At 50.6% G+C, this 25,795-nt stretch overlaps 1 protein-coding gene across 4 annotated transcripts in view; it reads right to left on the bottom strand.

Moving 5' to 3' along the window:
* Positions 1 to 25,795, bottom strand: part of LOC147709852 (NACHT, LRR and PYD domains-containing protein 12-like) — a 410,205-nt gene that overhangs the window by 52,401 nt on the left and 332,009 nt on the right. For 3 of the 4 annotated variants that reach the window (XM_086928301.1, XM_086928300.1, XM_086928302.1), the window contains 2 exons: positions 20,494 to 20,664; positions 1,835 to 2,005 (listed from right to left, as the gene is read on the bottom strand). In XM_086928301.1, the coding sequence (XP_086784427.1) occupies positions 1,835 to 2,005; positions 20,494 to 20,664 (342 nt within the window). The remainder of the gene's footprint in view (positions 1 to 1,834; positions 2,006 to 20,493; positions 20,665 to 25,795) is intronic. The other variant, XM_086928303.1, reaches the window with a different exon arrangement.

The raw sequence follows: 25,795 nt of genomic DNA, 5'->3' as shown, positions 1-25,795 counted from the left end.
ACCTGGAAGTGTTTGGAGAGTTTAGGGACAAGTTGTCCTTCAAGTGAAATAGCCCACATTAAGCCAACACTTCTGTTGTGAAGGATGCTCTACGTTTTTTGAGGTGGGGTGCAGAGAGATTTACACATACTTTTACACCCCGCCCATCCTCAACAAGTAATTTTCTTGTGAGTGTTAAGGTATCTGTCTAAAAAATAGGAATACTGACAGTTCTTTTCTGAGAAGCTAAGAAAGGTCAAAAGATTCCCTTATAACATGAAGCTGAAATCAGGTAAGTGCCCCTCTGTGCTCAAAGCTTCAACAGTGCCTGTGGAAATGAGGGACACATTGTGAAAGAAGTTAAAGGTTCACCTAGACATTCCAGCAGAGATCTGAAGACTGGAGCGACCAAATCATGTTGTATTGGTACCAGTTCCAGCCAGGATTATGGGTAATTATTCTGATGTCTGAGTAACTCCAGGGACATAATGTTAGTGCCCGGCTATAAATGAATGTGCCTACTGAGTGTTGCCTATGATTAATACTGCAGCAGGAATCACACATGAAGACTCTCAGAGAACGGCATGTTAGCCCCGAGTACCACTGCCTGTACCTACATATACAAGAACACAAAGCCTGCCCCAACAAACACAATGCCTGTACCTACATATACAAGCACACAATGCCTGCCCCTACAAACACAATGCCTGTACCTACATATACAAGCACACAATGCCTGCCCCATCAAACACAATGCCTGTACCTACATATACAAGAACACAAGGCCTGACCCTACAAACACAATGCCTGTACCTATATATACAACCGCACAATGCCTGTACCTACATATACAAGTGCACAATGCCTGTACGTACATATACAAGCGCACAATGCCTGTACCTGCATATTCAAGCACAACATGCCAGTACCTACAGATACAGGCCACAATGCCTGTACCTACCAACAGACAGTGCCTGGACTTACATACAAAAACACACAATACCTATACCTACAAACACACAAAGTTTAGACCTATATACACAAATACACAATGATTTTAACTACATATACAAGTGCACAATGGATGTACCTACATATACAAGCACACAATGCCTGTACCTACAGATACAAGCCACAATGCCTGTACCTACAAACAGACAATGCCTGGACTTACACAAACACACAATACCTATACCTACAAACACACAAAGTCTAGACCTATATACACAAATACGCAATGCCTGTACCTCCATATACAAACCTACTATGTCTGTACCTACAAACAAACAACGCCTGGACCTGCATACACAACAACACAATGCCTGTACCTACATATACAAGCACACAATGCCTGTACCTACATGTAAGAACCCACAATTCCTGTACCTACAAACATACAATGCCTGTACCTACATCTACAAGCACACAATGCCTGTACCTACACGTACAAGCACACAATGCCTGTACCTACAAACACACAATGCCTGTACCTACAAACACACAATGCCTGTACCTACAAACACACAATGCCTGTACCTACATGTAAGAACCCACAATTCCTGTACCTACAAACAGACAACGCCTGTGCCTGCATCTACAAACACACAATGCCTGTACCTACACATACAAGCACACAATGCTTGTACCTACAAACACACAAAGCTTTTACCTACAAGCAAACAACGCCTGGACCTACATACACAACTACACAATGCCTGTACCTACATACAAGGACACTCACAATGGATTTATGAGCAGTGTGAAGGGTCACTGCAGAAGAGCAAAATGTTGCATGTCTGAGGGAGAACCATGGTGGTAAGAACACAAACTATCACAATGAAAAAAGACTACTCACACAAGAGTGTGCAACATGCAGGCTTCGTGCTTTAATCCTTCACACAGCTGCTCCAGGCATGCGTCGTTGAGATCATTCCCGCCAACATCCAAGTGCGTCAGGTGTCGCTGCACAGAGAGCACTGCAGCAAGCGCCTTGAAACAGGAACCTGTTAAGTCGCAGCCCGCCAACCTGTCAACGACAAAGACATTGATTGTGGGACAATGGCGTCTACAGGGAGGCCAGTCACCACTACATGCATCTCAGCATCCCAGCTAGACCTGCATGAGGAGAAGGAGAACCTCCTGGGAGCCCCGGTCACCCCTGAATTCATCTCAGCATCGTGGCTAGACCTGCATGAGGAGAGGGCCATCCTCCTAGGAGCCGCGGTCACCCCTGCACGCATCTCAGCGTCTCAGCTAGACCTGCATGGGGAGAAGGCCATCCTCCTGGGAGTCCCATTCACCCCTGCACGCATCTCAGCGTCTCAGCTAGACCGGCATGAGGAGAAGGATATCCTCCTGGGAGCCCCGGTCACCCCTGAATTCATCTCACCATCACGGCTAGACCTGCATGGGGAGAAGGCCATCCTCCTGGGAGCCCCGATCACCCCTGAATTCATCTCACCATCACGGCTAGACCTGCATGGGGAGAAGGCCATCCTCCTGGGAGCCCCGGTCACCCTTGCATGCATCTCAGCATCACGGCAAAACCTGCATGAGGAGAAGGCCATCCTCCTGGGAGCCCAGGTCACCCCTGCATTCATATCCGCATCTCAGCTAGACCTGCATGGGGAGAAGGCCATCCTCCTGGGATCCCAGGTCACCCCTGCATTCATATCCGCATCTCAGCTAGACCTGCATGGGGAGAAGGCCATCCTCCTGGGAGCCCCGGTCACCCCTGCATTCATCTCAGGGTCTCAGCTAGACCTGCATAGGGAGAAGGCCATCCTCCTGGTAGCCCCGGTCACTCCTGCATTCATCTCAGCATCTCAGCTAGACCTGCATGAGGAGAAGACCATCCTCCTGGGAGCCCAGGTCACCCCTGCATTCATATCAGCATCTCAGTTAGACCTGCATGAAGAGCAGGCCATCCTCCAGGGAGCCCAGGTCACCCCTGCATTCATCTCAGCGTCTCAGGTAGACCTGCATGGGGAGAAGGCCATCCTCCTGGGAGCCCAGGTCACCCCTGCATTCATATCAGCATCTCAGCTAAACCTGCATGGGGAGAAGACCATCCTCCAGGGAGCCCCGGTCACCCCTGCATTCATCTCAGCGTCTCAGCTAGACCTGCATGGGGAGAAGGCCATCCTCCTGGCAGCCCCGGTCACCCCTGAATTCATCTCAGCATCTAAGCTAGACCTGCATGAGGAGAAGGCCATCCTCCAGGGAGCCCAGGTCACCCCTGCATTCATCTCAGCGTCTGAGCGAGACCTGCATGAGGAGAAGGCCATCCTCCTGGGAGCCCCGGTCACCCCTGCATTCATATCAGCATCTCAGCTAAACCTGCATGGGGAGAAGGCCATCCTCCAGGGCGCCCCGGTCACCCCTGCATTCATCTCAGCGTCTCAGCTAGACCTGCATGGGGAGAAGGCCATCCTCCTGGGAGCCCCGGTCACCCCTACATTCATATCAGCGTCTGAGCTAGACCTGCATGAGGAGAAGGCCATCCTCCAGGGAGCTCAGGTCACCCCTGCATTCATCTCAGCGTCTCAGGTAGACCTGCATGGGGAGAAGGCCATCCTCCAGGGAGCTCAGGTCACCCTTGAATTCATCTCAGCGTCTCAGCTAGACCTGCATGAGGAGAAGGCCATCATCCAGGGAGCCCAGGTCACCCCTGCATTCATCTCAGCGTCTGAGCTAGACCTGCATGAAGAGAAGGCCATCCTCCTGGGAGCCCAGGTCACCCCTGCATACATCTCAGCTAGACCTGCATGAAGAGAATGCCATCCTCCTGGGAGCCCCGGTCACCCCTGCATTCATATCCGCATCTCAGCTAGACCTGCATGGGGAGAAGGCCATCCTCCTGGGAGCCCCGGTCACCCCTGTATTCATATCCGCATCTCAGCTAGACCTGCATGAGGAGAAGGCCATCCTCCTGGGAGCCCCAGTCACCCTTGCATGCATCTCAGCATCACGGCTAAACCTGCATGAGGAGAAGGCCATCCTCCTGGGAGCCCAGGTCACCCCTGCATTCATATCCACATCTCAGCTAGACCTGCATGTGGAGAAGGCCATCCTCCTGGGAGCCCAGGTCACCCCTGCATTCATATCCACATCTCAGCTAGACCTGCATGGGGAGAAGGCCATACTCCTGGGAGCCCAGGTCACCCCTGCATTCATCTCAGCATCACGGCTAGACCTGCATGAACAGAAGGCCATCCTCCTGGGAGCCCCGGTCACCCCTGCATTCATATCAGCATCTCAGCTAGACCTGCATGAAGAGCAGGCCATCCTCCAGGGAGCCCAGGTCACCCCTGCATTCATCTCAGCGTCTCAGGTAGACCTACATGGGGAGAAGGCCATCCTCCTGGAAGCCCAGATCACCCCTGCATTCATATCAGCATCTCAGCTAAACCTGCATGGGGAGAAGGCCATCCTCCAGGGAGCCCCAGTCACCCCTGCATTCATCTCAGCGTCTCAGCTAGACCTGCATGGGGAGAAGGCCATCCTCCTGGGAGCCCCGGTCACCCATGAATTCATCTCAGCATCTCAGCTAGACCTGCATGAGGAGAACGCCATCCTCCTGGGAGCCCCGGTCACCCCTGCATTCATCTCAGCGTCTGAGCTAGACCTGCATGAGGAGAAGGAGAACCTCCTGGGAGCCCCGGTCACCCCTGCATTCATCTCAGCGTCTCAGCTAGACCTGCATGAGAAGAAGGCCATCCTCCAGGGAGCCCAAGTCACCCCTGCATTCATCTCAGCGTCTGAGCTAGACCTGCATGAGGAGAAGGCCATCCTCCAGGGAGCCCCGGTCACCCCTGAATTCATCTCAGCGTCTCAGCTAGACCTGCATGAGGAGAAGGCCATCCTCCAGGGAGCCCAGGTCACCCCTGCATTCATCTCAGCATCTGAGCTAGACCTGCATGAGGAGAAGGCCATCCTCCTGGGAGCCCTGGTCACCCCTGCATTCATCTCAGTGTCTCAGCTAGACCTGCATGAAGAGAATGCCATCCTCCTGGGAGCCCCGGTCACCCCTGCATGCATCTCAGCATCACGGCTAAACCTGCATGAGGAGAAGGCCATCCTCCTGGGAGCCCCGGTCACCCCTGCATGCATCTCAGCATCACGGCTAAACCTGCATGAGGAGAAGGCCATCCTCCTGGGAGCCCAGGTCACCCCTGCATTCATATCCGCATCTTAGCTAGACCTGCATGGGGAGAAGGCCATCCTCCTGGGAGCCCCGGTCACCCCTGCATTCATCTCAGCATCACGGCTAAATCTGCATGAGGAGAAGGCCATCCTCCTGGGAGCCCAGGTCACCCCTGCATTCATATCCACATCTCAGCTAGACCTGCATGGGGAGAAGGCCATCCTCCTGGGAGCCCCAGTCACCCCTGCATTCATCTCAGGGTCTCAGGTAGACCTGCATGGGGAGAAGGCCATCCTCCTGGGAGCCCCGGTCACCCTTGCATGCACCTCAGCATCACGGCAAAACCTGCATGAGGAGAAGGCCATCCTCCTGGGAGCCCAGGTCACCCCTGCATTCATATCCACATCTCAGCTAGACCTGCATGGGGAGAAGGCCATCCTCCTGGGAGCCCAGGTCCCCCCTGCATTCATCTCAGCATCACGGCTAGACCTGCATGAAGAGAAGGCCATCCTCCTGGGAGCCCAGGTCACCCCTGCATTCATATCCACATCTCAGCTAGACCTGCATGGGGAGAAGGCCATCCTCCTGGGAGCCCCGGTCACCCCTGCATTCATCTCAGCATCACGGCTAGACCTGCATGAGGAGAAGGCCATCCTCCTGGGAGCCCCGGTCACCCCTGCATTCATCTCAGCGTCTCAGCTAGACCTGCATGGGGATAAGGCCATTCTCCTGTGAGCCCCGGTCACCCCTGCATGCATCTCAGCTACACCTGCATGAGGAGAAGGCCATCTGCCTGGGAGCCCCGGTCACACCTGCATTCATCTCAGCATCTCAGCTAGACCTGCATGAGGAGAAGACCATCCTCCTGGGAGCCCAGGTCACCCCTGCATTCATCTCAGCATCTCAGCTAGACCTGCATGAGGAGAAGACCATCCTCCTGGGAGCCCAGGGCCCCCCCTGCATTCATATCAGCATCTCAGCTAGACCTGCATGAAGAGCAGGCCATCCTCCAGGGAGCCCAGGTCACCCCTGCATTCATCTCAGCGTCTCAGGTAGACCTGCATGGGGAGAAGGCCATCCTCCTAGGAGCCCAGGTCACCCCTGCATTCATCTCAGCGTCTGAGCTAGACCTGCATGAAGAGAAGGCCATCCTCCTAGGAGCCCAGGTCACCCCTGCATACATCTCAGCTAGACCTGCATGAAGAGAATGCCATCCTCCTGGGAGCCCCAGTCACCCCTGCATTCATATCCGCATCTCAGCTAGACCTGCATGGGGAGAAGGCCATCCTCCTGGGAGCCCCGGTCACCCCTGTATTCATATCCGCATCTCAGCTAGACCTGCATGAGGAGAAGGCCATCCTCCTGGGAGCCCCAGTCACCCTTGCATGCATCTCAGCATCACGGCTAAACCTGCATGAGGAGAAGGCCATCCTCCTGGGAGCCCAGGTCACCCCTGCATTCATATCCACATCTCAGCTAGACCTGCATGTGGAGAAGGCCATCCTCCTGGGAGCCCAGGTCACCCCTGCATTCATATCCACATCTCAGCTAGACCTGCATGGGGAGAAGGCCATCCTCCTGGGAGCCCAGGTCACCCCTGCATTCATCTCAGCATCACGGCTAGACCTGCATGAAGAGAAGGCCATCCTCCTGGGTGCCCTGGTCACCCCTGCATTCATATCAGCATCTCAGCTAGACCTGCATGAAGAGCAGGCCATCCTCCAGGGAGCCCAGGTCACCCCTGCATTCATCTCAGCGTCTCAGGTAGACCTACATGGGGAGAAGGCCATCCTCCTGGAAGCCCAGGTCACCCCTGCATTCATATCAGCATCTCAGCTAAACCTGCATGGGGAGAAGGCCATCCTCCAGGGAGCCCCAGTCACCCCTGCATTCATCTCAGCGTCTCAGCTAGACCTGCATGGGGAGAAGGCCATCCTCCTGGGAGCCCCGGTCACCCCTGAACTCATCTCAGCATCTCAGCTAGACCTGCATGAGGAGAAGGCCATCCTCCTGGGAGCGCCGGTCACCCCTGCATTCATCTCAGGTTCTGAGCTAGACCTGCATGAGGAGAAGGAGAACCTCCTGGGAGCCCCGGTCACCCCTGCATTCATCTCAGCGTCTCAGCTAGACCTGCATGAGAAGAAGGCCATCCTCCAGGGAGCCCAGTCACCCCTGCATTCATCTCAGCGTCTGAGCTAGACCTGCATGAGGAGAAGGCCATCCTCCAGGGAGCCCCGGTCACCCCTGAATTCATCTCAGCGTCTCAGCTAGACCTGCATGAGGAGAAGGCCATCCTCCAGGGAGCCCAGGTCACCCCTGCATTCATCTCAGCATCTGAGCTAGACCGCATGAGGAGAAGGCCATCCTCCTGGGAGCCCTGGTCACCCCTGCATTCATCTCAGCGTCTCAGCTAGACCTGCAATTAATTTGGGGCTGATTAATGTGTCACAGAATATTTTTTTAGCTGGCACCTGCTTCCTTAGTGCTTCCTGATTAGTGATCTTTTGCACTTGCTAAGTGCTTTCATTGTTGCAAAATTAGTTACAACACCTGCCCTGCCCCAACTGACAATAATGAATTAGGGGCTGATTAATGGATTTGAACCTCCAGCCTGGCTCCTGCTTGTCTCCCTTAGCTGTAATTCAGGACCTTTGTGGCATATGTGTAACTATTCTGAGGTTCAGAGCAGGGTCACATAATAGTTGCAACTGAACTCTGGAGGGGCCCCTCAGGAAGCACTACAGGAAATGGCTACTAATGATGAGCCTGAACTTTTGAACCTGGTAAGTAGTTTCAGTTTTGCTAAGATCGTATTTCTGCAATTTTGCACTTATTCGCGGGGCGCGAAGTTGTACTGGGAAGCCGCGAACTCACGCGAACAGTGCGAGCAGTGCGAGCAAAATCCGCTGCTCGCGGATTTGCGGGAGATTCGCGAATCTCGCGGATTGCGAATTTACCGAAAATCCGCAAAATCCGCGAGCGAAACGGATTTTCCGCCCATGCTTACTCTCCACATATAACTGAGCTGGTCCTAGTGGAGAGGGGTGAAGGCTCAGATGGGGGGCTCTCCACATATAACTGAGCTGGTCCTAGTGGAGAGGGGGTGAAGGCTCAGGTGGGGGCTCTCCACATATAACTGAGCTGGTCCTAGTGGAGAGGGGGTTGAGGTTCCGTGACATTCGTAAGTGGTGTTTTTTTGACTCGCACGAATATGGTCGAGTCTGGTATCTATGAACCGCAAATGACGAGTTTAGTGGGTGTACGCAGTTTCGCTGTACTAGCCTAAACCGTTCGTCTGTTTCGTGGGTTTATCTATCTGTGCCCACGGGTTCCATCGTAGATACGGCATCCATTTTGTCTCTTGCCCTCAAGTAGCCAGCGAACGGACACTGTCCGCTTCGCGACCCTGGGATTCCCAAGACTTCTGCGGAAGACACGTTTCCTTTGAAAGTGTCTTTATGATGAGGGGGACGATACTGTAAGGCAGATGGCCCCGCTTGAGGCTCATCTTGCCGTGCCGGTCTATTGTCTTAGCCGTGCATCTCATTAGGCGCGTCCCTTTGATGCTTGCAGCTCGTGTTTCCCGATACCACCCCTTTTACACCCTTTTCGATCTCCCCACTGTTCCTGTCTTCCTTTGCACCTGTCCTTGTTCCTTCGTCGATCTGTTTATTACCGATTGGAATGTACTAATGGTGGGAAGATGGGTTTTTGCAGTTGGGAGCTACCAAATGTTTCTGTACTTATGTTCCGGGCCCTGAATGCATCAAAGCAACCCCTTCCTGCTTTTATTATGGGAACCAAGCTGTAAACCTTTGTGTATCATGTTAACCTATGAGAGAAAACTGTATAAAAAGGAGCGACCCCCAGTAGCAAATTGAATCAGATCCCGCAAACTTACATGCTGTGTACTTCACGTGACTTCTGTGTTCCCTGCAGTAAATAAACCTCGAATCTTTGACGCCGAAGGAAGTGTCCCGTGTCTCTGTCATTTGTACGCCGGAACAGGTTACCCACGAAGGTTTCAGGTGTTGTCCCCTGGCACTGCTGGGTCTTAAATAACCCAGTCCTTCAGTTGGCGCCCACGTGGGGCTGCATCAGTGGTACCGGTCCAAGCCCGACGATCGTGAGGAACTTTGTGTGAAATCTCCGAGGGAAGGTGCACCCCGCTTCATCGATCCTGTTGTCGAAATAAGTGGCCCGACGACTTTTCCCGCGAAGATTCCCGCCTCCTGACGGCTGCGACAGACTGCTGCCCTGACTGTAGACCTGTTTTGGCGCCTGGCGTAGACCTTGGTACAGCGAGACGATTGACGGGCCTTCCTGGTGACGCCATCGATCTTTGAGTTAAGTATTTGTGGATCGCTCCCAGAGTCCTTAGTTGTGGTTCTTAGTTGTTGCATGGTTCCATTGCATTTGTGGTTCTTAGTACTTGGTCCTTTGTTGTAATATTTGACGACTGCAGCCGCCAAAAAACGAGGGTTTTTGCTCTTTGCTGGGACTTGGTAAATCCCGTAACCCTTGAAGTTTGTGAAACTCGGCTAGCGTGCAAGATGCCTGGTCGTAGTACTTTGTTCAGTTGTTTCAGACGTTGTGGTACGGATTCCCGACTGGAGGACTCGTGTCCGATACCTCTGGTTGGAACTCCCACTTATGAGCTTTACAGCAAACATGGGTTAGGTCCGATTACCTTTAATAAATATTGGATTCGCTATACCAGAAAGGATGGTGTCCTTAGTTGGCCACCTCATGGTAGTTTCGAGACCTCAATTTTAGATAACCTTGAGGCAAAATTGTTTAAAAAGAAATCTAGGCCGGCCATGTTTGATGCCTTTCGGTTGTGGCGTAAAGAAGCCAAACAGAAAGAAATCAGACAGACAAAACGTAATCAGAGAGATGGAGTTGCTACTATAGTAAAGAAAGCAGAACAGTTTCAGCGAGATAAGGAGGAAAAGGAAAAGGAAGTTTTTGATAGACTTCAGCGTATGTCTATAGATAAATGTTATCCCGCTTTACCAACGGAGTCGGATAAGAAGGAGGAATTAGTTGAGGATCCCTTAATGTCCTATCTTATGAAGTCGCCACCTCCATACGCACTGGGTACCACAGCTCCTGTGGTTCCTCCCGTACTTCCTCCTATACTTCCTCCTCAACCTGTTCCTCAACCTGTACCCGTTCTTCCGACTGTTCCTACTCCTTTGCCTACTTCTGTTCCTACTGCTCCACCGCTTGTACTTCCTCAAACTCCTGCTCCCGCTGCTGCTCCTGTTCTGCTTACTCCTGTTGTTTCTTCTGTTCCTGGTTCTTCTCTTGTTAATGCCCTATGTTATACCTCTCCATCTACTCGACGTCGTACCCCTTCTGTTGCTGCTAACTTCTTTAATTCTCTTGGACCTATTCTTGAGTCCGCTGGTTCGGACGGTCCTCAACGACGAAGTCAGCTTCCCGGTAATAGGGAACGTGCTGCGCTGTATAATATGGCAATGGGTTGGATGAAACACCCTCTTGGAAATCCTCCACGTGCTGTGCTTGATACGTTCTGTCAATTCAATATACCGACACAAAGATACGTTTTCGAAGAAATGTGCAAGGTTCTACGTGATCAAATATCGGCCGATGCATCTGACGATGTGTTGACCGCTTTGACTAATCTACAGCTTCAGTTCTCGAGCGGAATGATAGTGGATTCTAATGTTCGACGCGCTGTTGAGCAATTGTTATCTCTCCGTCCCTCTATAATGCCTCGAGCATTGTTCGTGGAAGATATTGAGGGACCACTAGACGCGCCTGGTCAGTATCCCATGCGTGAGGTTCCACCAGTGTGGATGCCAGGTAATGCTGCAGCTCAACCTCCGATCTTGCCACATTTCCAGAGAGTATGGATACACCTCCCATGGAAACGATCGGAAGTTTTGCAGGTGAAGCAATCTTTGCCTGACCCTCGCAAAAATCCTGCAGGGTATTATAAGGAATTATCGCAGCTCGTAGATGCTACGATAATGAATCTTGCTGATATCGATATGCTGTTCGGTAATGTTGTGCCGCAACCGGTATGGGCTAAGATTCGTCAGGAAGATCACGCAAACGAATTAGGTGGTGATTGGGCTGCTCTTACGGCGGCAGATACACGACAAATTGGTGGGGCTAAACCCGAACAGCTCATTACGGCTTTGCCTCAGAGAATTATTACCCTAATGAAAACTCTTATGCCAGCCATGAAGGTAAATTGGGACAAACTGTCCGCTTGCAAACAGAAGAAGGATGAGAGCGTCTCTGATTTCTTTACGAGATTTGAGGAGGCTTTCATCGACCACAGTGGTCAAGACATGGGCACCGAAGGTGGTCAGAGGTTGTTTGTGGACAAGTTTGTTTCCAATTTGCTGCCAGATTTAAGCAATAAATTGCGTAATTCAGAGAGTGCGTGGGCTGTATCTACTTCTGCTCAAATATTGGCTACGGCTCAATATTATGAGAATAGGGAGAAAGAAGAGAACGATCGTGCTGACAAGAAAACGAAAGAGCTTAAAACTAAAGTGTTGTTGCAGCAGGCGTATCCTCCGCGTTCGAATCAGAATGATTCGCAACAACGTAACCGATCGCAGCCGCAATCTAATAGGTCGCAATCTCGAATTGACTCCTCTTCGCAGAGATCTTCGTTAGGGTACAATCAGTGTGCCTATTGTAGACAGGAGGGTCATTTAAAATTCGATTGTCCAGTTCTCAATGAGCGTAATAGTGGTAATTCGTCTAGAGGGCATCGTGGTGGTTCTCAACAGACATCACGTGGTAGAGGTCGCGGTGCTCAGAACGATCGTTCCACTAACACTTCCGACTCCAATAATTGTTTTGATCAGCGTGGATCGTCGCAAGGGCGATCTGCTCAGTACAATGTAGATGATTATTACGTCAATCAGGATGCTGACGACGGTAATTACTAGGACAGCCATAGACAAGGAGAGGGAGTAGCATCAGTTCCGGTTGATCAGAGAGGGCCTTACGTCGCAGTTGCCACCTCGGGCGTCGTTGAGCCTTTTCTGTTGGACACTGGTGCAGCGAAAAGTTCCATAATGCATTCGAAACTCCCTGGCGCACCTTTGTCTGGCTTAACAAATGTTTCCGTTGGATTCTCTGGCGCCCCCGTTAGCAATCCAGTTTCGCACCCTTTGCCTCTTACGATTGGGCCTCGTGAGCTGAAAGCTCCGTTGATTTTGACCACTGGTTGTGGTGAAAATCTTTTGGGACTGGATTTGCTAAAACGTTTGTATGCGACTTTGTACTGTTCTCCCACGGGAGTAAAGCTTACGTTGGGAGAGAGAGTTGCCTCTCCAATGTATATGTCTCTCGATAAGCTTCCACCGGAATTGAGTTCTCTTCCTGCATCTTTGTGGGCAACAGGTCCCAATGACGTGGGCCTGCTTGATATCTCCCCTTATGTTGTCCATTTGAAATCTAATGTGCGATTGCCACGTATTCCCCAGTATCGTATCTCCCTTGATGGTGAGCGAGCACTGTTAGCGATCATCTATGATTTGATCGAGAAAGATGTTATCGAGGAGACTCAGGGAAACGTGTGCAATAGCCCTGTATTGCCTATCTTAAAACGCACAGATCCATCAAAACCACCTGTTTATCGTTTTGTTATCGATTTACGGGAGGTAAATAAAATTGTGATTCCTCAGTTCCCTGTTGTGACTGACATCACGGCGCTACTGACTCTGATTCCAGCTTCCGCATCTTGGTTTTCGGTGATCGATCTGAAGAATGCGTTCTTCAGCATCCCGATTGCTGAGGAAAGCAGAGACCTTTTCGGTTTCTCTCTTGGTGGTCGCAGCTTCCGGTTTAAACGTGCTCCTCAGGGCTACTGTGAAAGTCCATCGATATACAGTCAAGCCTTGAAGGGCCAACTGGATGCGTTTGTGTTGCCGGCTGGTGCAGCCTTGATCCAATATGTTGACGACTTATTGGTGGCTGCAGATACTCAGGACATTTGCAAAATTGCCACGGTGTCGTTGTTGCAACATCTCTGTGATTTGCATCACAAGGTGTCTCCCTCTAAACTTCAATATTGTTGTCAAGAAGTAACCTATCTAGGTCACTTATTGTCAAAGGAGGGAAGAAGGTTGACCCCAGAGAGAATTGCAGCGATTGCGCGAATGACTGTGCCAACAACTCAGAGAGATGTGCGTGCCTTTTTGGGTATCACGTCATACTGCAGGCAATGGATTCCCAATTTTTCATTGTTAGCGAAACCATTGGTGGCTCTTACGTGCAAGGATGTTCCAACTCCTTTACCATGGACGGAAGAATGTCAGAAAAGTTTTTCTGAACTGCGCGATGCGTTGTGTTCGGCTCCTGTGTTAGGTACCCCTGACTACAGTAAGCCGTTTACACTGTACGTTCACGAGAGAGAAGGTTGTGCGTTGAGTGTTTTGACGCAACCTTTTGGTGATAAGCAGCGTCCATGCGCATATTTTTCCTCGACCTTGGACCCGGTAGCTAGAGCATTGCCGAGTTGTTTGAGAGCAACAGCAGCAGCTGCGGTGTCCATCCGACAATCAGCAGGATTGGTCATGGATAATATGCTTACGGTGATGGTTCCGCATGCAGTTGACACTCTCTTAAATCGTACGAAAACTCAGCACTTGACGAGTGCGAGGTTGTCTGGGTACGAGTTGACGCTTTTGGCAAGTCATATTCAGATAAAACGTTGTAATGTCCTGAACCCGGCGACTCTATTGCCAATTAGTATGGAATCAGATGAAGTAGCAGCTCACGACTGTTACTTAAGGACTGAGGAGGAAACAAAAGGTCGCGTGGACCTCAAAAACACTCCTTTGGAAGATCCAGATGGGACCTTGTATGTGGATGGTTCATGTTTTAAATTGCCGAATGGTGATGTGACGACTGCGTATGCTGTGGTAACTTTGAACACTGTTGTGGAAGCTGCGAGATTGAATCAGAACTCTGCCCAGGCTGCGGAGCTGATCGCTTTAACTAGAGCGTGTGTGTTGTCGAAAGGGAAGCGGGTGAATGTGTTTACCGACAGCCAATACGCTTTTGGCGTCGCTCATAGCTTTGGACGTTTGACGTCCATGACGTCGCATGGTACTAAGATCCAGCATGGACAACTTGTGAATGATCTTTTGGATACACTCACGTTACCTAAGCAGGTGGCGATTGTTAAATGTAGTGCGCATCGTAAGGTGACGGATGATGTTGGTCGTTTTAATGCGTTTGCGGATGAGACTGCTAAGGAGACTGCCCGGAACCTTAGCACTAGAATGTATGTGACGAGTTCGGTTAGGTGGCCTACAGAGACTGGTATGTGTGAGGATACCATCGAGAGTGTGAAAACGATACAGAACGAGGCCACTGAGACTGAAAAGACGAAGTGGAAGGAGAATACGGGAAAGTTGGACGTGAATGGTTGTTGGGTTGATTTGTCGGAGCATAAGAGATGGATGTTGCCAGATGCGTATGTGCTGGCTGTTGTGACTATGGCACACGGATTAGCACATATTAGTGCGAAAGGTATTTGTAAGTTGTTGTCCCCTGTGTGGAAGAATGATGGTATCACGAAGTGTGCTGAGAGATTGGTGAAGAATTGTATGATATGTATGTTGTACAATCCTGGTAAGGGAACCCCTACATCTCCTGGCCATTTTGCTCCCCCTTCATATCCCTTTGAAGTGATCCAGCTAGACTTCATCCATATGGAGAGATGTAATAACCTGAAATACGTTTTAGTTGTGGTTTGCGCATTCTCCCGATGGATCGAAGCCTACCCTCTTAAAGACAACACTGCTTTGTCCACTGCGAAAACACTACTGAAGGAATACTTTCCTCGGTATGGAATGCCCCGGATTGTATGGTCTGATAACGGAAGTGAGTTTGTAGGGAGTGTGATGAAGAGTGTGTGTAAGGGCCTTGGAATTAATCAAAAATTCCATAGCGCCAATCATCGTCAGCAGGTTTGGTTGAAGGGTATAATGGCACCCTTAAACTCAAACTAGCGAAGATTCAAGCTACGACTGGTCTGTCGTGGCCTGACGCTTTGCCTCTAGCTTTGTTGTCAACAAGGGCGACGGTACACTCCCGAGTAGGGCTTAGTCCCTATGAAATAGTGTTCAGCCGTCCTGCGAATGTTTGGGGGATCCCTAGACCAAGTGTGTTTTCTGATCTTGAGTACCCAATGTTGATTGATTATCTTCATGATCTGACTGCTAAACTGAGGTTAATTCACCAACAGGTTTACGAAGCACTGCCGACGCAGACGGAGGGTCCAGGCCACCAGCTCCAACCGGGAGACTGGGTGGTTACACGAAACTTCGCTCGCAAAAAGAATCTTGAGCCCCGTTTCACTGGCCCTTTTCAAGTCCTCCTTGCCACGAGAACTGCTGTCCGTTTGGAAGGTCGCAAGAACTGGGTGCACGCCACCCATACGAAAAAGGTACCTATACCTTTACCGGCGGACTCATGGGTGAGAAAAGGCATTGCTTCATCTGAAACAGAGAAATTCCAGACCTTTGTACCTTTTAGCGACGCTGAACCTGCTGGAGAATCCTCAGTGCAGCAGAACGACATTGTTGAACATTTGTCATCACAAAACTCAAGATCTGAACAATTGACTGATCAACAGAACTCTGTTCCCTCATCGGATCCATTGTTTGATGAACAGACACGTCCTGGGAAAACTCGATACTTTTTGCGATCCAGCACCAAAGACTAATACATTTTCGTTTTGTCCCCCGACATCTGCATTATCCCATTTGCCACGATCAGTCTGAACCCCCGTATAATTGTGATTATTTTTGTAAATATTGAGTTTTTTTTTCCATATCTGCCTTTTTGCCTCCACAGCTGAGAGACTTTGTGCGAATAAGATACCTTGCATCCAGGTGTACCGTAGGGCCGCGCGTGTACTTCCTTCTGGTTAGTAGGTCTTGACACTAGGTCGAAGGCCGTCGGTTCCTGGGAACTCCTGGGGATTGACTACTGCTACACAGAACGAAGTGCGTCAAGAAACGTTGCGGACGGTCTTAGGGGATGGCGTTTTCAAAGCTGATGGACTTGGAAAAAGCTCAGGCGCAAAGATTCAAACTGCAACAGATTACTCATACGAAATGCTTTATGTTTCAGGTGCTCTTTCTGTTTCTAATTGTTTCTTCGTTATTGGCGGGTGGGGTGTATTATATGATGCAGTACTTCCTACCTTCTGCCATACCTACTCCTACTCCTGAACCTAACACTACCTCTACTGTGTCCCCTCATTCTTTCCATATCTTACCCCAACACGAGCAAGCTAGACGTGCTGAATTCAGAAATAATTCCTTTATTCAACTCCTTCATCAACATCAGTTGGTCGTGAACACTACCAATTGTTGGGTGTGTGGGTTAATGCCACATACCACGGATAAGGGAATTCCATATCTGGTCCTTCCTTATAGTTCCCAGGGTTCAGCTCGAGCATTTCAAATAATGTTTCGAAGTGCACTAGATTCCTACCCCAATCGAGAGCCCCACTTTGGTCTTGGTTCGTACTACAAACCTTTGGCTATAGCGATTGTCGATTTAGATAGGGATATCTATGAGCCGTCACTCATCCCAGAGGAAGAGGTGCGAGCCTATAGGGACCTGAGTAAGGCTGAGTATAGTGCGCTCGTGGGTGAAATACAGCTTAGAAGTTCGCCTCCGATATGGATCGTACCCCACATTGGTAATTTCTGTCTGCTAGGTCGTGGCCGAAGATCGAGAGCTCGTCTCGGAGAGAGTGCTTGCTCCGAGACTTATATCCTACCGATGCTCTCTTCCCCTGTGTTTCTGGCTGCCAAGGGTACATACTTCGTCTGTCATGATCGTGCGTATACATGGTTGCCCCCTGACTTTGTGGGCTCATGTTATATCGCAAATCTGTTGCCTCCGACGTTCACTGTTGATGCAGACTATCACAAGACTAGAGTTGTGAGAGGCGTGATTAGCGAAGAGGACACTGCCGGTCAAGAGGCAGGAGACTTTTTTAAAGGTTTCCTCCCGTTTTGGGGACCTATGGTTAATAGTAGGAACCTAAGACAATTGACTCGAGTGGTGGAATCGACAGCTAATATCACTGCCAGTGCCCTTGGTAATATCACCACAGAACTTCAGGCGGATAGGCTCTTGACGTTACAAAACCGTATGGTTTTAGACGTTGTTTTAGCAGATCGAGGTGGAGTATGTAAGGTGATCCATTCGAGCTGCTGTATTTTCATTCCAGATAATGCTCCGACTGTCTATCAAGCCATCTCAAAGTTGCATAAGATCTCTGAGTCCATACACATGGACGTAGGGGATTGGACGCTACTAGGGTGGTTTTGGGGCCTAATGTCGACCTGGGGTTGGAAGATTCTGATGATCATCGGAGTCGTTGTAGCATTTCTGTTCACGTGTTGCCTTTGTGTGCAGTGTGGTCCTGCCTTATGTGGCCTCTGTGCTACAACGTGTATGAGACAGTCACCTGTTACCAAAGGAGCTCAGATGGACAGAGCTATGTTGCAGCAACATCTAGATGGTCTAATGAATATCGAGTATGATTCCGACTAGTGCTTGCCTACATGAGGGCAAAAGGAGCGTCTGAGGTTCCGTGACATTCGTAAGTGGTGTTTTTTTGACTCGCACGAATATGGTCGAGTCTGGTATCTATGAACCGCAAATGACGAGTTTAGTGGGTGTACGCAGTTTCGCTGTACTAGCCTAAACCGTTCGTCTGTTTCGTGGGTTTATCTATCTGTGCCCACGGGTTCCATCTTAGATACGGCATCCATTTTGTCTCTTGCCCTCAAGTAGCCAGCGAACGGACACTGTCCGCTTCGCGACCCTGGGATTCTCAAGATTTCTGCGGAAGACACGTTTCCTTTGAAAGTGTCTTTATGATGAGGGGGACGATACTGTAAGGCAGATGGCCCCGCTTGAGGCTCATCTTGCCGTGCCGGTCTATTGTCTTAGCCGTGCATCTCATTAGGCGCGTCCCTTTGATGCTTGCAGCTCGTGTTTCCCGATACCACCCCTTTTACACCCTTTTCGATCTCCCCACTGTTCCTGTCTTCCTTTGCACCTGTCCGTGTTCCTTCGTCGATCTGTTTATTACCGATTGGAATGTACTAATGGTGGGAAGATGGGTTTTTGCAGTTGGGAGCTACCAAATGTTTCTGTACTTATGTTCCGGGCCCTGAATGCATCAAAGCAACCCCTTCTGGCTTTTATTATGGGAACCAAGCTGTAAACCTTTGTGTATCATGTTAACCTATGAGAGAAAACTGTATAAAAAGGAGCGACCCCCAGTAGCAAATTGAATCAGATCCCGCGAACTTACATGCTGTGTACTTCACGTGACTTCTGTGTTCCCTGCAGTAAATAAACCTCGAATCTTTGACGCCGAAGGAAGTGTCCCGTGTCTCTGTCATTTGTACGCCGGAACAGGTTACCCACGAAGGTTTCAGGTGTTGTCCCCTGGCACCGCTGGGTCTTAAATAACCCAGTCCTTCAGGGTGAAGGCTCAGGTGGGGGGCTCTCCACATATAACTGAGCTGGTTCTAGTGGAGAGGGGGTGAAGGCTCAGGTGGGGGGCTCTCCACATATAACTGAGCTGGTCCTAGTGGAGAGGGGGTGAAGGCTCAGGTGGGGGGCTCTCCACATATAACTGAGCTGGTTCTAGTGGAGAGGGGTAAAAGCTCAGGTGGGGGGCTCCACATATAGCTGAGCTGGTCCTTGTGGGAGGGGGTGAAGGTTTAGGTGGGGGCTCTCCACATGTAACTGAGCTGGTCCCGGTGGAGAGGGGTGAAGGCTCAGATCGGGGGCTGTCCACATATAACTGAGCTGGTCCTAGTGGAGAGGGGGTGAAGGCTCAGGTGGGGGCTCTCCATGTATAACTGAGCTAATCCTAGTGGAGAGGGGATGGAGTCTTAGATGGGGGCTGTCCACATTCCAGCTTTGCTCTCCTCTACATTAGAGCGAATCTGGGTTTGGTTTGCACTTATCTACTATCTAAAGACCAACTTAGCGCGTCCGTCATGCACACCTTTGCTATTTTACATCAATATTTTGAAACTTCTTTCTTGACCCCATGAAAAGCCCAAAGAAGGCTCCTCTGAACGGGTTCAAAGAAGAGGGCTGGGCCGCCACTGGGCACCTGTGTGGGGTCCTAAATATTAATCCTAGAAATCAGGCGCACACAGTCAATCAGAGGGAAGAACACAAAATGATCATTAGAAGGAGGGAGTCCGCGATGAGACAGGAAACTTGTTACATTTATGTAAGAGCAGGAGGGATAAAGCCACAAGAGGCCCCTGGGAAACTCAAAAAAACACAAGGTTTGGCAACAGAAGGGGTTTGGGGTGAATAATGCTGATTTGTGGGTGGAGCACTTTAAGGTAGTCTACTGCTTGGGGACAGAATGGGGAGATACATCAATGGATAACCCTTGAGATCTGAGCTGTATGAAGTAATCACAGCCCAGGAGGGTCCCTGTGGACATCTAGAAAGAAAGCATTGAGTTAGGGTGGGGAGACCATCAAGGCTGTGTTGTGACCCCCCCTTTCATCCCGTTTATACTATAAGGGTCTGGATGCTTTCATGCTCTCTTCGGGGATGTCAAAGGTGCTCTCTCAATGCCCGCCCCGCATTACCATTGGTGACAAGCTCCCTCGCTCTCACAAACCCCCAGTGGCCTCAGAAGTCGGATCAATAACCTTGTTATATTACTGGATAGCCCGGATCTTTAGAATAACATCTCAAAGGCCCATGGCGTGGCCCATAATCATTCAAGACTAGGCCCAACTGTTATCAAGGGTAAGCACGCTGAAAGGGTGAATGAGTTCCCATATCTGGGGGTGACATTTGATTCCTTCTGTTATGAACACCATATCTCTCAAACAGATGCCTCAGATTCGAACATAAAGAAAGACCACTCTTGGCTACAGCTTGCTTCTCCTCACAAAATGCAAATACTAAGCATTTGGACAAGGAATAAGGAATCAGAGTAATGTAGATTACTGGTAAGTAACCCAAGAGTAATGAAGATTACTGGTAAGTAATCCAGGAATGAGGAATCAGAGTAACAATGATGACCTGTAAGTTATCCAGGAACAAGGAATCGGAGTCATGAAGATTAACAAAAAGTAATCAAAGTCACTACACATAGCACTTACTACATACGGAAATGTTTCCAGGCACTTAATTGACTTGACAGGCGGTATCTCACTTTGCCCATCCTGGAAAAGTGAAACGCTGAGCAAGCCCTGCCAGGATTCAATCCTGTGGCTTGCAAGCATCTGGCTGGCACAGATTACCAAGCCATCTTACCCCCTCGCAGTATGACGTGAATCAATACATACACCAACTTCTGCAGTTTGCTTCCGGGGTGTTTCAATCCTTCACACAGTTCTGTCACACCCAAATCCTCCAGGTGATTGAATGCCAGGTGGAGCTCGCAGAGTGACCGGTTCACACCAAGGGCGGCGGAGAGCTCGGTGCAGCATGAGCGGGTGAGATCACATCCCCCTAGCCTGCAGGAAACAGAGAAACATAGAAATGAGAATGTGTGAGGGTGATAAGGAAAGGTATGAGTGGCAGAAAGCAGTGTGGAGAGCTACGGATGAGCAGTGACATGGAGGAGTGTGAAGATAAGAGGAAGGCATGGGGCGAAGGAGTGATTACTTACAGCTATGAATGAGTTAGGTGGGTAACGAGAAGTGAGGAGGGGTGGGGCAGGAGGTGAAGAGTAAAGAAGAGAGAAGAGGGAGGTTGTACAGTGAGGATGGCTACAGAGGAGGAGTGACAGGAGAAACAGTCAACTCATACTTCTCGGCCGGGCCCCCTCTGAACAGGAACACTGCTGAGATGGGAATGTTCCATGCCTGAAATATGGGTGGGTTCATCTACCCTGAGTACCAATCCTGGACCTGTCCTATGACCTGACAGTGTACACCAAGCACACACCCACAGTGGGTCGAGCACTACTGTCCCTCTCCTGAGTGTAGCACATAAATTTGAATTTTGAATTTTAAAATATTTATAGAGCGTTCTTATACCAGAATCGGTTTCATGGCGCTAGATGGCAGAAGACCAGTGGGTGCGGAGGAAAGGGTTATACAGCTACAGATCTGGAGAACAAGAAGGTCTTAAGATGTTTGCGAAATTCCTGGTAGGAAGATGACGACCTAAGAGTAAATGGGAGTGAGTTCCAGAAGGAAGGAGCCAGCACTGCAAATCTGGCCCCACCGGACTTCTGTTTTCTAAAACGAGGGACTGACAGAAAGGCCAAATGAGTGGAACGGAGTTCTCGGGGAGGAAGGTAAGGGGAAATGGCTTCACACAGGAAAACGGGAGCGGTCCCTGATCTGGCCTGGTAGGTGATACATCCAAGCTTAAAAAGGGCCCTCTCCCTCACTGGGAGCCAATGGAGAGATTGCAACAGAGGGGTCGTATGATTGAACCTGGGGAGTCCGTAGATCAGGCGAGCCGCCTGATTCTGAATCTGTTGAAGCCGGCGGAGCAGATAAGCCGGCGCACCATTGTAGATGACGTTCCCATAGTCAAGGCGCGAAAGCACCATGGCCATGAGGATGAGCTTGAGTGCAGCAGTTGAGAAGAAGCGGGCGACCCTTCGAATAATCCGCAGGGAGAAAAAACAAGCAGATACAACTGCATTGATCTGCGTATGAAGGGTAAGCATGGGATTAATGAAAATACCCAAGGTTTTAACCTTGGAAACAGGAAGAGGGGAAGGGCCAAGGGCAGAGGGCCAGAAGGAAGGAGACCAGGGACTGCAACCACCCCCCGTCAGGACCATTTCGGTCTTGTCCGGGTTCAGTTTGAGGTGGTTGCAGTTCATCCACCCTTGGATAAAAAGCATAACCTTCTGGAAATTAGAAGCCGAGGAAGGAGAAGAGGAAAGGTTGAAAACAAGTTGGAGGTCGTCGGCGTAGTTAAACACCGAGATCTCCATCTGCTGTAAAGTAAAAATGAGGGGTGAAATGTATAAATTGAAAAGCAAGGGGGACAGGGAAGAGCCTTGGGGAACTCCACAAGTCACCCTCCTAGGAGGAGCGGTGAAGTTGGCAAGATGAACAGCCTGTTCCCTGTCTGTCAAAAAAGAACGGAGCCAAGCATAGGCCGAGCCCCCAATGCCCGCCGCTTCGACACGGGACAACAAGATGTCATGGTCCACCGTGTCGAACGCGGCGGACAGGTCTAACAGGACTAGAGCCTGTGGCCGGCCAATATCAATACCCTCTCTTAATTGATCCATCACCGACACGACTACCTTCTCGGTAGAGTGCAGCGGGCGAAAGCCCGCTTGGCGGGCGGCCAGGCAGCCTGTGGATTCCACAAAGGAGCTCAGGGACCTGGTGATATGAGCCTCTGAGACCTTTGCGAGGTATGGGAGAAGAGAGATCGGGCGGTAATTGGCGGGCGCAGAGGGATCGATGCCAGGCTTTTTCAAAATAGGGATGATGACTGCTGATTTGTGGGCAAGGGGAACAATGCCCGAGTTGAGGGAATGATTGATGAAAGTAAGTGGTGGAGAATAGCAGTTAGAAAAGAGCTCTTTTAGGACAAAAGCAGGACCAATGTCCCGAGGGGAGCCTGATTTGATCCGAGCTAGAAGAGGAAGCAAAGAGTCTCGGGTGAGGGGAGGAAACTGAGTGAAGGAGGGGGGAGGAGGGGGGTGGAGGGACAGCAGAAGGTACCGTGGGTGGGGGAGGAATGTTGGCCCTAATGAGGGCAATCTTCTCAAAGAAAAAAGAGTTAAGGGAGTTACAAAGTGTTTGGGACGGGGGAATTTTAGAGACCGCCCTGTCGGAGGCCGCCAACTCATGAATGGTGTTGAATATCTCCTTCGGTTGGTTTTCTGCTGCCAAGATTCTGCCAGAGAAATACTCCGTTTTGGCTTTTAGAATGTCACGTTTGTAATCTTTTAGGGACAGGCAGTAATTAGCCTTAAGGAGAGGGCAGTAGGTGCGTCGCCAGGCGCGTTCCGCTCTGCGGGTCGCAAGTTTTTTCCCCCTGAGGGCGGGAGTAAACCATCGGTTGGCCCCGTGGGCACGTTTAACAGTCACTCTCTTAAGGGGAACGATGGAATTACACGCCTTTAGCAGCCAGTTGTTAATGGCTGAGAGCTGGGAGGGAGTGGATAAATCGTTAAGCTCCGGGCTAGTAGCCTCTAGGGAGGAGCAGACCGCCGGGAGGGCCGCCTTATCCCACTTTCTGGCCCAGATGTTTTTGGGCAGAGGGGGTTTAGGTGGTCGTCCGAGGTTAGCTGTGAAGGAAATGAGGGAATGGTCTGACCAACAAAAAGGGAAAATGATTGGAGGGCCCATAGGGATGTTAAGGGACCAAATTTGGTCAAGTTGATGACCTTTGATATGGGTGGCCGAACTCAGCTGAGGGAGGAAGTTTAGGCTGGTGAGCAGAGCCGTGAACTCCTTAGATCTCATATCTTCAGCTGGGTCATTCGGCCAATAATTTAAGTCTCCCAATAGAAGAATGGCAGAGTTGTTTACCACAAGGGTGGCCAGACTGGGGCGGGCGATATATAAGAACACAGGTTATTGGGATCCCAAAGGAAGTGGAACGGACTACTAAGCAGTCTACCGCAGGGATCACGGGAGACGGTAGGGTTTGGAAGAGGAAGTCCGTGCGGGTGATCAGGGCCACACCCCCCCCCAGTCTTCCCTCCTGGGCGGTCCTTCCTAATGGCCGCGTAAGTAGGGGGCAAAATGGACAGCAGGCTGGGAAGCAAGTCGTCCCTAAACCATGTTTCCGTGAGGAATAACAGGTCAGGCTGGCGTGAGTCGAGCAGATGGAAAAGCTCGAACTGGTGCCCATCCGCAGACCTGGTGTTAAGGAGGATCGCAGAAGTAGGAAGCTTAGGGCCGTCAAGGGCGCAGGGGAGGGCGTCATCGTGCCTGGAGGGCGGCTTGGTGAGGGGGGAAGGGTCAGGGTACGGCAGTAGAGATGAGACACTAGGGAGTGGGGGTGCAGGGCAAGGGCAGCTAAGACCTAAAGAGGCAATGCGTTCTAATACTAGAGATGAAGGGGGACGGGGATGCCAGAGGGAGTGTATAAGCGCCGAAGGGTATGTGGTTAAAAAAAGGGCATGGCGACCAGGCCCGGGCCCCAGCCGGCCGCGGACGGGCGCAGACGGGCTTAACTCTGGCGCGACTCCGGCGCGCCTACGACGCGCCCGCTGCGCTCGTCCGCTGCGCTCGTCTGCTGCGCTGCCTCATGGTGTCCGTATAAATAGGGGCGGAGCTGCGGGGGAGTGGCAGGGCTATGCTGGAGTATACTGCCCAAGCCAAAATGGCGCCCGTTACCGCTGGGAGCCCCCGAGAAAACAATCAGGCCCAGTCAGCAACTCACCCCTGCAAGCAGAATGAGGTAAGAACCTGCATAATTTTTAAATCAGTTATTTACAAGTAAAAAAACAACAATTTCCGATATTTCCGAAAATACAGCGCCTGCGCTCGTAATCAGCGGGGCGGGATGCCTAGGAAGCAGAGAACTCTCCAAAGTATGACCGGACGACCCACTGCCACCGGGCCACTGGTCAAACACGAGAGAAAGCAGGAAACGCGCTCCTAAATAGGGGCGGAGCTGCGGGGGAGTGGCAGGGCTATGCTGGAGTATACTGCCCAAGCCAAAATGGCGCCCGTTACCGCTGGGAGCCCCCGAGAAAACAATCAGGCCCAGTCAGCAACTCACCCCTGCAAGCAGAATGAGGTAAGAACCTGCATAATTTTAAAATCAGTTAGTTACAAGTAAAAAAACAACAATTTCCGATATTTCCGAAAATACAGCGCCTGCGCTCGTAATCAGCGGGGCGGGATGCCTAGGAAGCAGAGAACTCTCCAAAGTATGACCGGACGACCCACTGCCACCGGGCCACTGGTCAAACAGTATGCTACCACCACATAGCACTGTGGTGGTAGCATACTGTGTCCACTGCAATTGATAGTATGACCACAACCTTTTATATGAGAAATGAGAGTTTTGACCTACAGCCCCTCATGCAGAAATGTCCACTTTATATAAATTACCAGAACCTTCAGCTAATATCCTGAATGTTCGTTGAGTGTCTGAGAGTGTGTGTGTGTGTGTGGGTGCGTGTGGGTGTGTGTGTGTGGGTGTGTGTGTGTGTGTGAATGTGTGAACAAGTGAGTGAATGTGAGTGAGCGAGTAAGAGAGTGAGTGTGTGTGGGTGAGTGAGTGAAAAAGTGAGTGATTGAAGGATTGAGCGAATGAGTGTGTGAGTTAGTGTATGAGTGTGTGGATGAGTGTGCTTGTAAGTGAGCGAATGAGTACATGAGAAATTGAGCACAGAAGCCAGAGGGATCCATTATTTTGGATCCCACTGGCCTGGCACAGGACACAATGAAGGGGGGAAACAGCTTTCCCAGACAGTGGAAATGTACTGCCTACATTCCAGTTGCTGTAGGGCGGAGACACAGACACTGAAACTAGGAGGACGGAGACAAGGTTAACTTTAGAAATTCCATGAAGACGCTGCTAATTAGAGGCGTCTGGTTAGTTCTTCTTAAGCTCTGTCATTTCATAGATGGTAGGGGTGAAGGATGAGAGTGCAGTGTTTTTTGTTCTAGATGAGCACATGTGCCTTTTTGTCTGTCTCTGATT

Source organism: Lissotriton vulgaris, chromosome 6 (assembly GCF_964263255.1).
Source record: "Lissotriton vulgaris chromosome 6, aLisVul1.2, whole genome shotgun sequence".
Lineage (NCBI taxonomy): Eukaryota > Metazoa > Chordata > Amphibia > Caudata > Salamandridae > Lissotriton > Lissotriton vulgaris.
The sequence above is the reverse complement of the archived record's forward strand: the minus strand, read 5'-3'. Positions and strand labels throughout refer to the sequence as shown.